Source organism: Lactuca saligna, chromosome 6, assembly GCF_052625555.1.
Source record: "Lactuca saligna cultivar CGN05327 chromosome 6, ASM5262555v1, whole genome shotgun sequence".
Classification (NCBI taxonomy): Eukaryota; Viridiplantae; Streptophyta; class Magnoliopsida; order Asterales; family Asteraceae; genus Lactuca; species Lactuca saligna.
Window position 1 is genome coordinate 137,092,011 of NC_136422.1, and position 14,691 is coordinate 137,106,701.

General features: G+C 30.9%; 1 protein-coding gene across 1 annotated transcript; it reads left to right on the plus strand.

Annotated features, from left to right (window-relative positions):
* Nucleotides 1-864: 864 nt before the first annotated feature.
* LOC145002932 (protein FAR1-RELATED SEQUENCE 5-like) lies at nucleotides 865-1,575 on the plus strand. The gene has a single exon (XM_078962109.1). The coding sequence runs from the start codon at nucleotides 865-867 to the stop codon at nucleotides 1,573-1,575; it is 711 nt and encodes a 236-aa protein (XP_078818235.1).
* Nucleotides 1,576-14,691: the final 13,116 nt, after the last annotated feature.

Sequence of the window (14,691 nt, forward strand, 5' to 3'; positions counted from 1 at the left end):
TGTTTGTCCCCGTTAGCGTCTTCTGTCACTGTCCTTCATCGATCAATCCAAAATCTCGGCTGTTCTTCGAAATCAACATTTTTCATCCAATTTACTAATAGTTTCTTCAGACTTCAGCTAATAATCAGGTATTTTTAATATCTATTCATCTTTCGTTTATGATTATTAGGTCAATTCCGGTGCATTGTTTATCAACTTATTTTTATTGTTATTGTAATCGTCTATTGTCAAATTCTGTTGATTTTGCCGTTTAATCTTCAAATTGTTATGTTTTTATTGTTAATTTGTTATTTTTAAGTCGTATGTTGAATTTGCGTTTGATGTTACTGTTTTTCATTCGACCGTTTTTGTAATCATTCCTCTGTAATGCATATTCGACATTTAGATAATCAATTATATCTTGTGCATCTTCTGACATTTAAGTTTTTTTCAAACTTTTAGTGATTTTGAGAATCTTATCTTATCTTATGCATATATTTTAAAGTTTTGTGATTATCTTGTTTATTTGTTTCCTTTTTTGTATAATTATCAATTCTAAATTTCTAATCTGTATATAAACTCCAGGTTATCGACGATTCATTATGCGTTCTTTGAATTCTTGTTCAGATTTGCATTCAACTATTAATGAACAATCACGTAACTTTTTTTTTTCTTAATATAAATTTCACATTTTCTATATAATGTGATAAAATAAATGTTTTGTTTGGTTTTGCAGTTCATGATCAATCATCTTCAAGTATGAATATTGATCATTCAAATAGCAGTAATTCTCGTTATAGTTTTGATTTTGAGCTCTACAATACTGAAAGTTTTAAGCTTGTTCCTTATGATAAATTGATACATAAAAAGCCTTTCAAAGGATAGATGTTTGATTCATTGGACATTGGTCTTGACTTTTACAAGACTTATGGTCAAGAATGTGGTTTTGATGTTAATATGTCAAGTCAAAAAAGATACAATGATGGAACAATTCGTATTAGATATTCGACATGTAGTAGATCTGGTTTCACGGAGTCATTCAAGATTAAAAATGTTAAGAAATTTTCAGATGTTAAGAGAATGAGGACTTCTTCTAAGAAGAACGGATGCCCTGCTGTTTCAAAGTTCAAAAATCTCCGATGTTCTTTAATGTTCTACATTTATGTGTTTGTTGAAGATCACAACCGTGAACTTGTTGCTCAAGATCAGTTGCACTTATTAAGGATTAATAGGACAATGGATTTTCTTGATGAATCCTTTATACATAAGGTTGGTACTTGTAACATTGGTGCTTCAAAAGCTTATAACTTGGTGAGTAGTATGAAGGGTGGCTTTGATTCTAGGGGAGGGACTGCAGTTGACTTTAAAAATTTTCATAGGGATTTAAATTGTAAAATTGGTGTCAAAGATTCCCAAATGGTTATGGATATATTGACAAACAGAAAATTGTGTTTCTCTAATTTTTCATTTGAGCTTCAAAAAGATGTTGATGATCATCTTACTCGACTTTTTTTGGCTGATGATACTTCGAAAGCCAACTATAAGGAATTTGGAGATGTACTATCTTTTGATGCTACTTATCAAACAAACAAGTAATTCCTAATCCTTATTTGTTCTTTTTACGGTATTTGTTCTTTTTAATAATACCTATAAAAAAATCATGTATTCTATGGTATTTGTTCTTTTTACTGAAGTTGACTACCACAAGCATTGTGTTACTTTTGCTGCTAGTTTACTAGCTCGTGAGATATCAGATGCACATGTGTGGTTGCTTGAAGTGTTTTGTAAATCATTTGTCAAGCCTCCCATGATGATTGTAACACATCAGGATTCATCAATGAAGAAAGCTGTTAATTTTGTTTTTCCTGAATCGAAGCATAGACTATGCATGTGGCACATCACTCAAAAACTTGAGGAAAAGGTATATTTTTTGTTTCTTGATTCCTATATATGTTTTGTAACCATATAGATCATAAAGCATATAGTGAATTCACAATGTAAATTTTCATATGATGAAAGGAACAAATCTAAATCATAAATCACACTGTGAATTCATAATGTGAACCAAATGTTATGTTAATATGAATTACATCAAATATTCAACATATGTAATGATTCTTATGTGTTTCTTTTTTTTTAGATTCCTATCGATGTTTATAACCATCTGGACTTCCAGAAAACATTTTTTGATATTATATGGAATCTTCAATGTTCTCCACAAGATTTTGAAAGTTTGTGGTCAACAATGTTAGATAAGTTTCATCTAAAAGAAAATGGCTGGTTAAGGTCTTTTTTAAAATAAGGGATTTATGGATTCCAACTTTTATGAGAGATCTTGAACTTTCTGGTTTGATGCGAACTACTTCAAGATCAGAGAGTCTGAATAATGCTTTCTCACTTTTTTTGCATCAAAAATCAAATTTGGTGAAGTTCATGATGTCGTTTGATGGTGTAATGGAGAAGCAAAGGCATCATCAATCTTTATTACACTACTAGAAAAACAGCCTTTTACGACGCTCATTGCGCGTCGTAAAAGGCTCAGACGACGCGTAAATGCGCGTCAAGGAAGGCCCTGTCATAAAGAGAGACGACGCACTATAGACGACGCTCATTTACGACGCGCGTTTACGACACGCAATGCGTATCAAAGAAGCCCCTGTCATAAAGCAAGACGACACGCATTTGTGTGTCGTAACTTTACAACGTGCTTGTTAATGACACGCAATGCGTATCAAGAAAGCACCTGTCAAGAAAGGCCATGTCATAAATGAAGATGACACACATTTTTGCGTATCATAATTTTAAATGTTTAAAAAAAATATAATTTATAGATTTACTTATTTTCAAATTAAATTTGTATTTAATGTTTCATAATAGAAAATAAAATATCATATACAAAAAATAGAATCCATTGCATAAATTTAATGTTATACAAATAATCGTTCCATGGAAAGATAAAACAAATATAAACCATGATTGGATAACATCAAGTGAGCAAAAGTAATTACATTGAATGACTATATAGTAATTACATTGCTATTAAGGAACACCTTCTTGTTTCTACTTCGTATTGTTATGCTTCTGTTTCCACATGATACCTGTTTTCATCATCAACACATTAGTATTCAGAAAGGCTTCAATCATCATCAATCTATGTTATAAAGTATTAAAATTTAATACATATATAGTAACTCATGGAATAATTTGTAATGGAGTTCAACTTCTGTTAATAGCATTCTTGGAGGTGGGACTTCCATTAAAACAACACGAAGGAAACAATATCGGCAACAACAATAGTGGTTATTGTTTAAGGTAATGGCTTTGTTAAGAAATTTTTAAGTTGATTACCTATTTTACAAAAAAATGTGATCTGAAATTTCCCAAATTGTCTAACTAGACATTCGAGAAGTTCTTGGAAAAAAATTAGCTAAACTCGGGGGACAAAAATGTATTTATTTTGGGTTAAAATAATCAGATACGGATATATGTATGTCAGTATGTAGGAAAGTTAGAAGAAACATCAACCTCTAAATAGCAACTACCCAAAAAAAAAGTAGAATCTAAATCCCTAAAAATCTGCTAATAATCATATGAAGCAATCACCTTACAAAATTAAAATATTATGAAAAAGTTCAATAACTTAATTGAAGGAAAGAAAGAAACAGATTCTAACCCACAATTTCAACCACTGTCATTGCTGCAACACAAGGAAAAGAACCCTCCAAGAACAGCTAACTGCAAGAATTGGTTTCATTATATACCACAAATAATTCATATTCTTCAGTTTAATAAACCACAAAAAATAAAATAAAAAATGATATAAATTAATAAATTACCAGAGTTGCAAGTCCATGACCAGCTAGGCCACACCAATGACACCAAGGGGTGACAAGGCTGCAGTAAGAGCTAAATAAACACAACGTCTTAAATCTTAATTTAGCTTAAGAATAACAAAGAATGGTTATATTTTTGTAGTTTTTAAGTAGTAATTTCAAACAAAATCTTTAATTCTTTAAGACCAATTACTTACCAATTGTAGAGAAAAATGATTTATCACCCTATTCATCTACAAACACTAAAAGAAAAGTGCTAATGATTGTGCTAGCTGCAGTCAGAATCCCACTCCTACTATACGGATTACTGTTGGATAAATCCATTGGGCATGGGCCCATCACAGATAGGGCACCTTCACCTACTTACCTTCTTCACTCCACCTCTTTAATATTCTTGTTCCTGAAGAAAAGTGTAAAATTGAATCACTTTAAAGCATAAATAACAACTATATTGTCTAGGGATATTGTATGCCATGTCCTTCTTTCAACATATGAATAAAAATGTTGAGCTTATAGATGATATGATTAGGGATGCAGGAAGAGTTGGAAAACAATACTTTGTAGTGGGTATAATTTATATCATAAAAACAAAACTAGGAACTTAAGGGTCCAGTAGGTGAATCTTGACCAATTGATAGAGTGTTCGATCCTTGTTTTCCTATAAACAGGAAAAGAAACTTTCAAGTTTCAAGAACAATACACCTACACAATCCATGTTTAAAAATTATCAAGTTACGGAAAAACTTACTAGTTTGCAAAAATCAAATCGTTATAAACAACTTAACAGCCGACAGTTTAAAGCAACATTGAAGCAATGTTGTAACACTATCATCAAGATGAAGGTCCATGTCACCGAATCTGGCATTCAAGATAATATATTATTAGGATGAACGAATAAAATGATTTAACTACCATCAATTAAAGAGAAAAGATTGGTGTTAATCCAAAATTATAATAATCAATTTTCAACACAGTAGATAAATAAATAAATAAACTCATTCACTTACAGTAGCTGTGGCTTCATTCACAGGTTTTCCATTTTTAAGTGTACGAGTCAATATAAATAGTTCTGCTTGTGAGGGTTCCTACCCATCAGGCCTTTTTGCCTTCTGTCACGGTTTAAAAGGGCATAATGGTCATTATGATAGTATTTTCTACAAGGAATAACCTTAAAAAGTATAAAAAAAAAAACAAGTATAATGTCACCTCCTCCACAGGGATTCTGGCATAGCTTTTTGGTCCTGCAGTGTGCCTGAATTTTACCCTTGCACAAATGCCCTTCTCGTCCTAATCCTCCAATGTATCCCAAAAGAAACATAAATTTTGTGTAACAAATAAAAAAAACTATTTTTTTTGTTCTCATCATGGGCTAACTAAAACTCATTAACACACTAACATTTTACTTCTTTGCTCTTATTCATTTTACCTCTCAACTGTTTCCATGTTGAGATTGATGAATATCAAGAAATTTGTTTTTTTAACAGGGGTAAAATCGTAATTTAGTCTCGTTTTGACACTTTACTAAGTCTGTTTCCTCAAGTATGACAATTTTACACTTTTATCAAGAGGTAAAAGTCTGAATATAATAAATGGATCCCTTTCACCAAACTACGAATTCAATTTTGGTCATTACATCATAATCAAAACGCTGCAAAGGGCTTCTGGAATCAGCTCATTTCATTTGTGGTGCGAATAGGAGCTTGGAATTCAGCTTTGTTGTTTTTTCCAGCAATACCCCGGAGAACCAGTAAAGGTGATGTCACCAAACTCTATATCAAAACAATCACAACAATTGTACCAAAGGGTAGTGCAGTTGTGGCTGTGTATGCGATTGCAGCCGTGTTTAGGAAGCAGAAAGTCAGAAAGAGGGGACCACAAACGAGGCATTCGGTTAAAAGTAGGTTTCTCACCTGTATAGCAAAATTAAAATATTTTAGATCAATGATCAATTTGTTAATTTACTATAAACTCCCTTTAGTTACCTTTATTTGTTTCCTTATATGCAACATAACTTATTGTAAATACATAATAGACAAATACTTGTTTTTAAAGATATCAATGATAAGGGCATTTACTTATTTGTCTTTTATGATAATCAGGGCTCCTACTCCTACTGTCATTGTCCCTTCCATAATATATGTCCCTGCTTCTGCTGCGACTTCTCCTCATGTAGCCCCTTTATTAATCTCTATACCTGGAACTACATAACCATACTATCACACTGCTACATTAACAATAAAAATAACCCTAACATTTTATCAGTGTACTACACTCATGAAACCTGTAATTAAGAAAAAACTTATCATAAGACATTATAATAAGAAAAAAACTTCAACATTTACCTATGTTGTGATCTGAGTTCACCATTGCTCTAACTGACCTAAGCCTCCTTTCACATATTCACCGTTTCTAAAGGTACAACATTCAGAATCGTGGACCTTCATTAACCGGAGTCCCACACTTGTCCTTAGAATTAATAACTCCACACTGGTCAACAACATAAGATATCATGATAAGTGTGTTTCTTAATTTAAAGCAATAATGAGCATAAAAACATTACAACGACTTCCTTATATATGCGCATTAGCTATTTCGATCTCATAGAAAATACAGGAAAAGTAAAACATATTGTATCACTTTAATCACCAAATGTAGTGGTGCCCAAAAAATTGAGAAATAAATGGACTCTCATGGAACAAACTCTCCAGACTCAACTGAACCTATATATCTAACTTAGTTTTTTTCAAGAAAACTTCAAACTTTGGATGAGATATAATAGTTAATAAAGGCAATTATTATGATGAACCTGGAATATGAGTCCAATTGTATCATAGAAAAGAACATTGTCCAAACAAAGTTATAAATTTAATGAGTTTTAAGATGGATACCTGTGAGCGAGGTATAAAATCATAGATATCCAAGACATTGAGCAGCTACCAAATCCCTTATATCATGTTCTTTGTAATCCCGAATATCATCACACGTTCAAACCCCCTCCCTAAAAAATCACATATGGAATTCTTGGTGAATAGTAAATTTAAATAAAATATAGAAAACTTTATAGAATGGGGTAGAGAAACAAAAAGCATATGTCTACTCGTTTCTTTTGGTGTTCGGGATACGAGAACTTGTATGAGAGTTTATACTCCATAAATCCCATGGAAATCGAGCTTTCAATAGAATTTGAGACCCATCCCCTTCGACCATATTTACAAAAGAGAAAACATCAAAAGCGGGGGCGATTTCAACATATAACAAACAAAACCTACAATTTCAAAAAGAAATTTATATATAAGAAAGATAGAAAACCGAAGGAAACAGTGGTATGGGGAACCTCTCATGGGCGTACTGGATTTATCGTTAAACCCATTAACAAGCACTTTGGTGTCTCCATATTTGCCACTATCAAACGCACCACCACAATATTTAGGGTTTCGACTTAAGGAGAATATGTGGACGGTGGTCAATGATGATGTTATGATGCCTCATCATTTTTCCTTTCTTCTTCCTCAGTAGATGGTATCATCAGAATCATCGTTTTAAACATGCCGACTAGGTCATATTTAGGGGTTTTTTCGGAATTGAAAATGTGTTTTTGCTGTAACGCGATAGAAAGGGATTCAAAAAGGAGAAAAAAAGGAATAGACAAAAAAAATCAAAGACATGTGTCTGTGAAATTGAGATTTAGGGGTGTGATGGCGCATTGAGATGAAGGAATGAGTTGCCACGTCGGTTTGTATGACCCAATCGACGCCGACTTGTACTCAATGAAGATGAAATTAAAACGATGAAGTCTTCTGAATCTGAACCCCTCCTTTTGCCTCTCAATTTGATCTCCAGTGCCTGCTTATTTTCCTTCTATCTTAATCTTTTTTCTTTATCTTCCGCCTCTCTCTCCTCTTCTGTTTCTCTCTTTTAGAACTCCTCTTTTACCTTCTTTGCCGATGTGGATGAGTCTAGTTGCTTTTGTGCCGCCTCGTGGTAGATTCATCGCCTCTTTCATAAGAAGAGATCACAACCCTTCTTCTCCCTTCTCCTCATAACCCCTTGACAACCTTCGAACACAACCTCATCTGGAAATCGAAAAAAATAATAAGAAGAAGAAGAAGGGAGAAGAAGGGCTTTGATCGAACCAGAGGAAGAAAAGAGGGAGAAAGAGGAATAATAGGCACATCTTTTCTATCTTCTTTTTTCTTTTCACTCTCAAACTCTGGCTGTAAATAGGAAAGTGCAAGAGATATTGAGAGAATAGACACAAGAGAGACATATATATTGATTCAGGTACAGTTAAGAGGTAAGAACATATAATCATTTGAAGAAGAAGGAATTTGGATGGGTGAGGGTGGGGACGAGGCAAACTTGTTTCCTGTGAGATCCAGAGCACAAAATCCCTAGTTCTTCCAATTTTGGGATGGCGTGTCTTTAATGTCTCAGAGGGAGAAAATGGTGGATAAAAGAGGATAGTTGACATCGTTGACTACTGTATGCCTGCCAAGCTCCAAAAATACGAAAGGGAGGAAGAGTTGCAGCCGCGTAATGAGGTCTAGGGTTTACAGAGAAAAGGAGAAGCAAAGAGTGAAGCTTGTCGGCTGGTGGAGATGATGAATTCATTATTCCTTCCCGAACAGAAACAACTTAACTAAGAACGAAACCTTTAAATGAGGTCTAGGGTTTACATGGAATCCCTAAAAGATGGATGAAATGCAAGGTTTTTAATTTTTTAGGATTTCATTTCCCCCTGCTATTAAAAAGGATGGAACACGCGCTTCCACTAAAATTTATAAAGCAACATCCTTAGATGACACACATGTGCCCTCCGTGTTTTTGATTTTTTTCACTAAGATGATAATCTAAGGGCACGCAAGAATGCATGACCTAAATGCTTAAATTTTTTGATTAGACGACACCATTTTAAGGTCACTCCCTTTTGCGTAACATAAATCACTGAGTGTCGTAGATTGTGTGTCGTAAAAGGCTATTTTTCTAGTAGTGTTAGATTATCAGTCCACAACTACTGCCCCCAAGCTAAGGACTCCTTTGGCTATTGAAAAGCATGCATCGGAAATTTATACATATAATATTTTCTTGGACATTTAGAAAGAGTTATATAAATCAGTGTTTTCTTGTGTTCAAGAATATGTAGTTATTGAAGATGAAAGTGAAGTTTATGTTTTGAGAGATAAGAAGAAAAAAAGTTGATTGATAAAAATGTGAATGAGGATGAAGAATCTGATGACTTTTATCGAAATAGTCTTCCTTCTCATTGTCCTAATACTCATTACAATATATGTCTCTTTGTCCTAATATAGTTTATTAAATATAAAATGTAGTTTCAAAATTCACACTGTGAATGTAGGATGTTTTGCTAATTAATAGTGTGAATTTTTATAGAGTTATAAATTGGTTTGTACTTTTCATTAGATTACTATGGAATATGTTTTTTTTTGTGAATTTGATTTGAACTTCATATTTATATTATAATATTATGATTTCTAATGACCTATTGATTAATAATGTGAATTGATGTTAATTTGTATATTTTTATCGAATGGTATGAGATAGAATTTCTTATTCACATATTAATTTGTTTATTAATGATAATTTATAGGTTGTATTTAGTAGAAGGGGTGATAGCATTAGCATCAGTTGCAGCTGCATGCTTTTTGTCCAAGAAGGATTGTTATGTCGTTATATGTTTTTCATATTACATATGAAAGAGTATGATGAAATTCCATCAAATTTCATTTTGAGGAGATGGGGAAAAGATATCATAGCTGATGGATTGTTGAGAAAAAAGTACTTATATCCTCATAAAGGCAGTAAAAATGAATGTTTGATTCAAGATGCATATGTTATTCTTCGTTTGTCTATTAACAAGATAGCAAATAATGAGGATTAGTTGGCTAAATATATAAAGCAACTTTAGGAGGTTGATAGTGGTATTCCTTTATGTGCCTCATCAAGGGCATCTTCGAGTAGATCAGTTCACATTGAAAAAATTATTGGAGCTGCAGTACCTGATGTTATCAACATTCATAATCTAGAGGGGATCAGAAACAAGGGATGAGCTAGTGGTAAAAGAATCAACAACACTAGAGAGAAAGTGATTGAGAAATCTAAAAGGGGTACAAGGTTGTGCAGTTTATGTCGTAAACCAAATCACAATGCTAGGAGTTGCATTTTGAGGTTTAAGAAGTCTGATTTAGAATCTAAGGTTACAGAAGGCTGATTGTTTCTAATTTTTTCTTTTTAAGACAACTAAAATAAGATTTGATATTTTGTAATGGTCATTCAATGGACAGAAATGTTGAAATATTGATGTTAATTTTGATATTCATTGTTTTAGAGTTTATTTCTAATAATAGAATATATTTTTTTCAAATTTATTGTTTTTGGTTAAAGATATTTTTTTATTGTTAGTTTTTTGAATATTTTCTAATAAAAATTTCATGCTAATGATTTTATTTATGTATATTAATTATCATTGATAATCTCATAAATAAAATTTTCATGTTAAAGATTGTCTTAATGTAATTTAATTTACATCGTGAATCTCAACTATTAATTGTTTTAATGATCTATATGTACCATAATTCACATTGTGAACCTCACATATAAAATATACATGTTATAATATGTACTGTAATTCACATAGTTAATCTTACATATAAAATTTTCACAAGGTTAACATATAACAATGTAAATTTTCTACATATATTGTATTGTTATTACATTAACATCTAATCATTTAAACCAAAAGAAATCAAGTAAATGTATGAAATGACAATGTACTTTCAATTCTTTATTCAGAGTAGATATATAATCACTTCCCCCCACCCACACACCAATATCATATTTTTAATAAAACATGTAATTGTATAACATACATGTAGACATTCACATGAAAATATAAACATCTTTTAAGTATTTAGTAAAGTTCATTATATTTGATATAGAAACTACCATCAAATTGTAACATAACAAGCATGTATATGTTCTTAAAGAAATTAAAGTGCATCTAAACTTATACTAATAATGAATAGAAAACTAAGTTTTAAGTTTTACACTTCTTTTTCCAATCCTTGAAGTACTATATCCTTTCTCCCCTTTTTTCCCATCCCTTGTCGAGCAAATCTTTTATTTATTCATTAGTCTTTTTTGCAAACTTAGTTGTTTGTGCAATGATTTTTAACCTCTGTGTGTTTACGTCACTCAATAGTATCTTTGTCAAATACTTAATGCGTAAATCGTTTAACACACTTTGTTGTTGTTTTGATTCTTTTGGTAATCCACGTGTCCAATTTACTGTTTTATCTCCAATATATGTCTCCAAATGACGCATGCAAAAAAATCCATAGTCAACATGATTATCCCTCGTGCACCAATTCATGTTCACCCTTTCTGGTTCAACACCCTCCAAAGTTAAAGCTGATTTGTGATTGACCCTCATCAAGTACCTACTAAAAGGTATTTTCTACAAAAAAGCAATTGTAATTTTCTATAGTTATTATTTTATTTAGATTATCAGTCTATTAATACTTATATTTATAATGTAAATTTAATATTCTTACCAATTCATTAGGTGCATCACGATAAGCTCTAGAAAACTTTGCAACTGAATTTCTATTATCAATGGCATCAACCGTTGGTTCCTCTAAGTTTATGCAGATGATGTAAAAGTGATTTTTTTTATGAACTAGTAAAAACACCTGTTTAATAATTTAAATTGTTAAACTTTGTTAAAAATATGTAATATATTCAACAAAAAGAACAGTTTATTACCAAGTGAACTTTTTCAAATGTCAGAAGTTGTTTGTCCTTTTTCATTGCATCTTTGATATTTGACTCAAATTTATCAAATCTTTGATTGAAAGGGATATTTTTGTCAAATATGAACTGTCTCTGCAAATAACATTAAATATACATCAATCTTTAAAGAGTAAATTGTTAAATTCACAATAAGTTAAATTTAAAATTTAAAATTATTCACACTGTGAATTATAATGGGATTCACTATGTGAATTTTATTACTTATTCAGAACTATTGAAAATTGTATTTATTATATTATCAACATTATCATGATATATATTTTTTTAATTAACTTACCACAATTGATGTATCAAATAAATACCAATTTAGTGTAGAATTTGATTTAAGCTTTTCTTCATAGTTCAAAATATCAGTCCAAGCATCAATGACATGTGCATGTACCCATAATCCTGCCTGCATTGTTTCAATCATTCCTCTTCCAAGCACATACCCTCTCTTAGTCTGAAATACCTTCTTACTTAATTTGTAATTAAATAAAACAAAAAAACAATTAATAGAAAATTAATTTGTATTTGTATTTTATATATTGTTGTATTTAAATAAAATATAACATGAATTATTACCTGTTATTACCAATTCTGGAAAAAATTCTATCTGATACTTGTACTTCATCTGGATCTACAAATTTTGATACACATACCTGTTTTTTATTATAAGGAGAAGATAGCTTCAGTGATGGTTTTTTTAGTCTTTTTCCTACTTCTCTCTCTTTTTTTGTCTTCATCATCTTCAATTCCCAAGATATTGTTGTCACATTCTGTTTCTTCTGAATCATAACTTTCTCCTTCATCAAGTTTTTCATCTTTTATTTCTTTCTTCATGTGTTCATCTTCATTGCTTTCATCTCCTTCCTGAAACTCTTGTGTTAGACCAAGACCCAGTCCAAGTGAAAAACTAGGCATTGATGATTTTCTAGTATTTTTTTATTTTTTTATCATCTATCTTTTGTTCTCTAAAACTTTTTACATTTTCAAAATCATCATAATTATCAAAATTTAAAATACATTGAATAGAATCAGCAATCTCATGCACTATTGGATCATTGTACAGATTTCGTGGTGTTACAATAATTGTTTGATTCTTTATTTCATGTTCATTCAAATTCTCTTCGCTTTTTTTTTCATCTTCATCCGTGTCACTTTTGCATCATCTTCATTTTGAGTTTTATAAATGATTTCTTGTTCAAAGACTTTCTTCATATCTTTCAACTCATCGCTTTCTATGAATTTTGTTGTTGAAAACTCAATTAACTTTCCAAACTTCATTTTATCATTCACTAGTTTTTTGTAATCCTTTTTCGCTTTGAATACCAATTCCTGCGAAATGAGATAAAAATGTCAAAGAAAATGATTTTTTTTTAACTTTTTTCTATAATAAATTACAGTTTCAGAATATGAATGCATTGATGAGGTATCACATTTTTACTGCATTTAATAAATTACATATTCACTTTGTGAATTTATTATAAAGAAAGTAATAAAATACACTTTTATATTCACAATATGAATCACTTTATGAATTTCATTTTAACTACAATTTTATAACATATATCTGTAATTTAACTTCAATCTTTTTAAATTATATAGATTATTAACTTACATCGAGTTTCATATCTTCATTTTCATTGGTGTCGGATTTTTCATCATTCTCTATAACATCATCATTCCATTCCAAAGTTCCAAAGTCACGACTCTTTAACTCAGCTTTTTCCCTTTTCACCATCATTTCATAATCCCAAAAATGTAGTGCATGTATTTGTCTTTTTTCATTCTTATCATTTCTCGTAAACTCCAAATAAGCTAGCTGTTTATGTAAACAAAATTATGATTAATAGTTTTCTTATAATAATATAAATAAAAGTGTTAATTATAAGAATTTTCCTTACCAATAATACAAGAAGTGGCACACAATAGTAGTTTCCTCTATCGGTATCATCCCATGTCGTCTTTGATATTTTCAAGCAATTGGTTATAAAACCACACCAGTCAATTTCTCTCATAGGTGTTTTGCCTAACAAATGTGGCAATATTGTTGTCTTACAATTTCCAGGCTTATTCTATTCACAAATGGTATTAACAAAACAGTAATACAAAGTTTGTTCTGAAAATAATCCCTGAATCCGATGATTCTTTAATTTTCTCTTCAACATCCGATGGTCTCATAGCCTTGAAATCGTATTGTTGCTTCTAGTCCATTAATTTTTTTCCTTCACATTGATCAGTGTTATATATATCTTTTCCACCTAGAGGAATTCCAAGAAAATCATGAACAAGTTCTGGTGTTATGTCTATCTTTGCATTAGGTATATGGATTTCATATCTGATGGATTGAATGAATTCACAACAAAACGTGCCAATTTCCCAGAAATTCCATTGGTTGCAATTCTCAGCAAAGATCCCAATCTCATTTCTCTGATAGCTTTTCTCTGTTCTTTGTTTATAGATTTAACAATATCATAAAACTTCTATGGGCTCATTCTTGTTCTCAAAGATACTCTGTCATTTGGAGTTATTGACACTTTTGCCTTTTTTTCTTTGACTACTTCCAGAGTCTTTGTTTTTCTTTTTCTTTTTCCTGTTAGTCAATAATTTTCATAAGCTTCTCATAATATAACATATATAATATAAAATAACTAACAATACAAGAAATTCACATGTGAATTTGTTTTGCAAAATATAATATAATACATAAAATAAACATGTGAATTTATTTATAACTTTGTAAATTAAACATGTGAATAGTAATAAACAAACCTGTTATTTTTTCATTAGATTCTTTCTTTACAAGGGTATCTTCAACTTTAATAGGAGTCACAAATTTTCTGTATTCAATCATTTTAAGTTTTGGACTCTGTTTGATTTCTGTTCATGTTTTAACAAATTTATAAAGAATTAATTTTATAATACCAAATTCAATTATAATTTTATAAATACTAACCTTGAGTTGTTTTCTTTTCAGGTGTCTTGAAAACAAAATTTTCTTGCTTCATCGACTTTTTCGTTTTTTTTTTTATGTAATCTTGGACTCTGTCTGATTTCTGTTCATTTA

Excerpts from the sequence above, each read along its gene's own strand:
- LOC145002932 (XM_078962109.1), top strand. The coding sequence starts at position 865 with ATGTTTGATTCATTGGACATTGGTCTTGACTTTTACAAGACTTATGGT.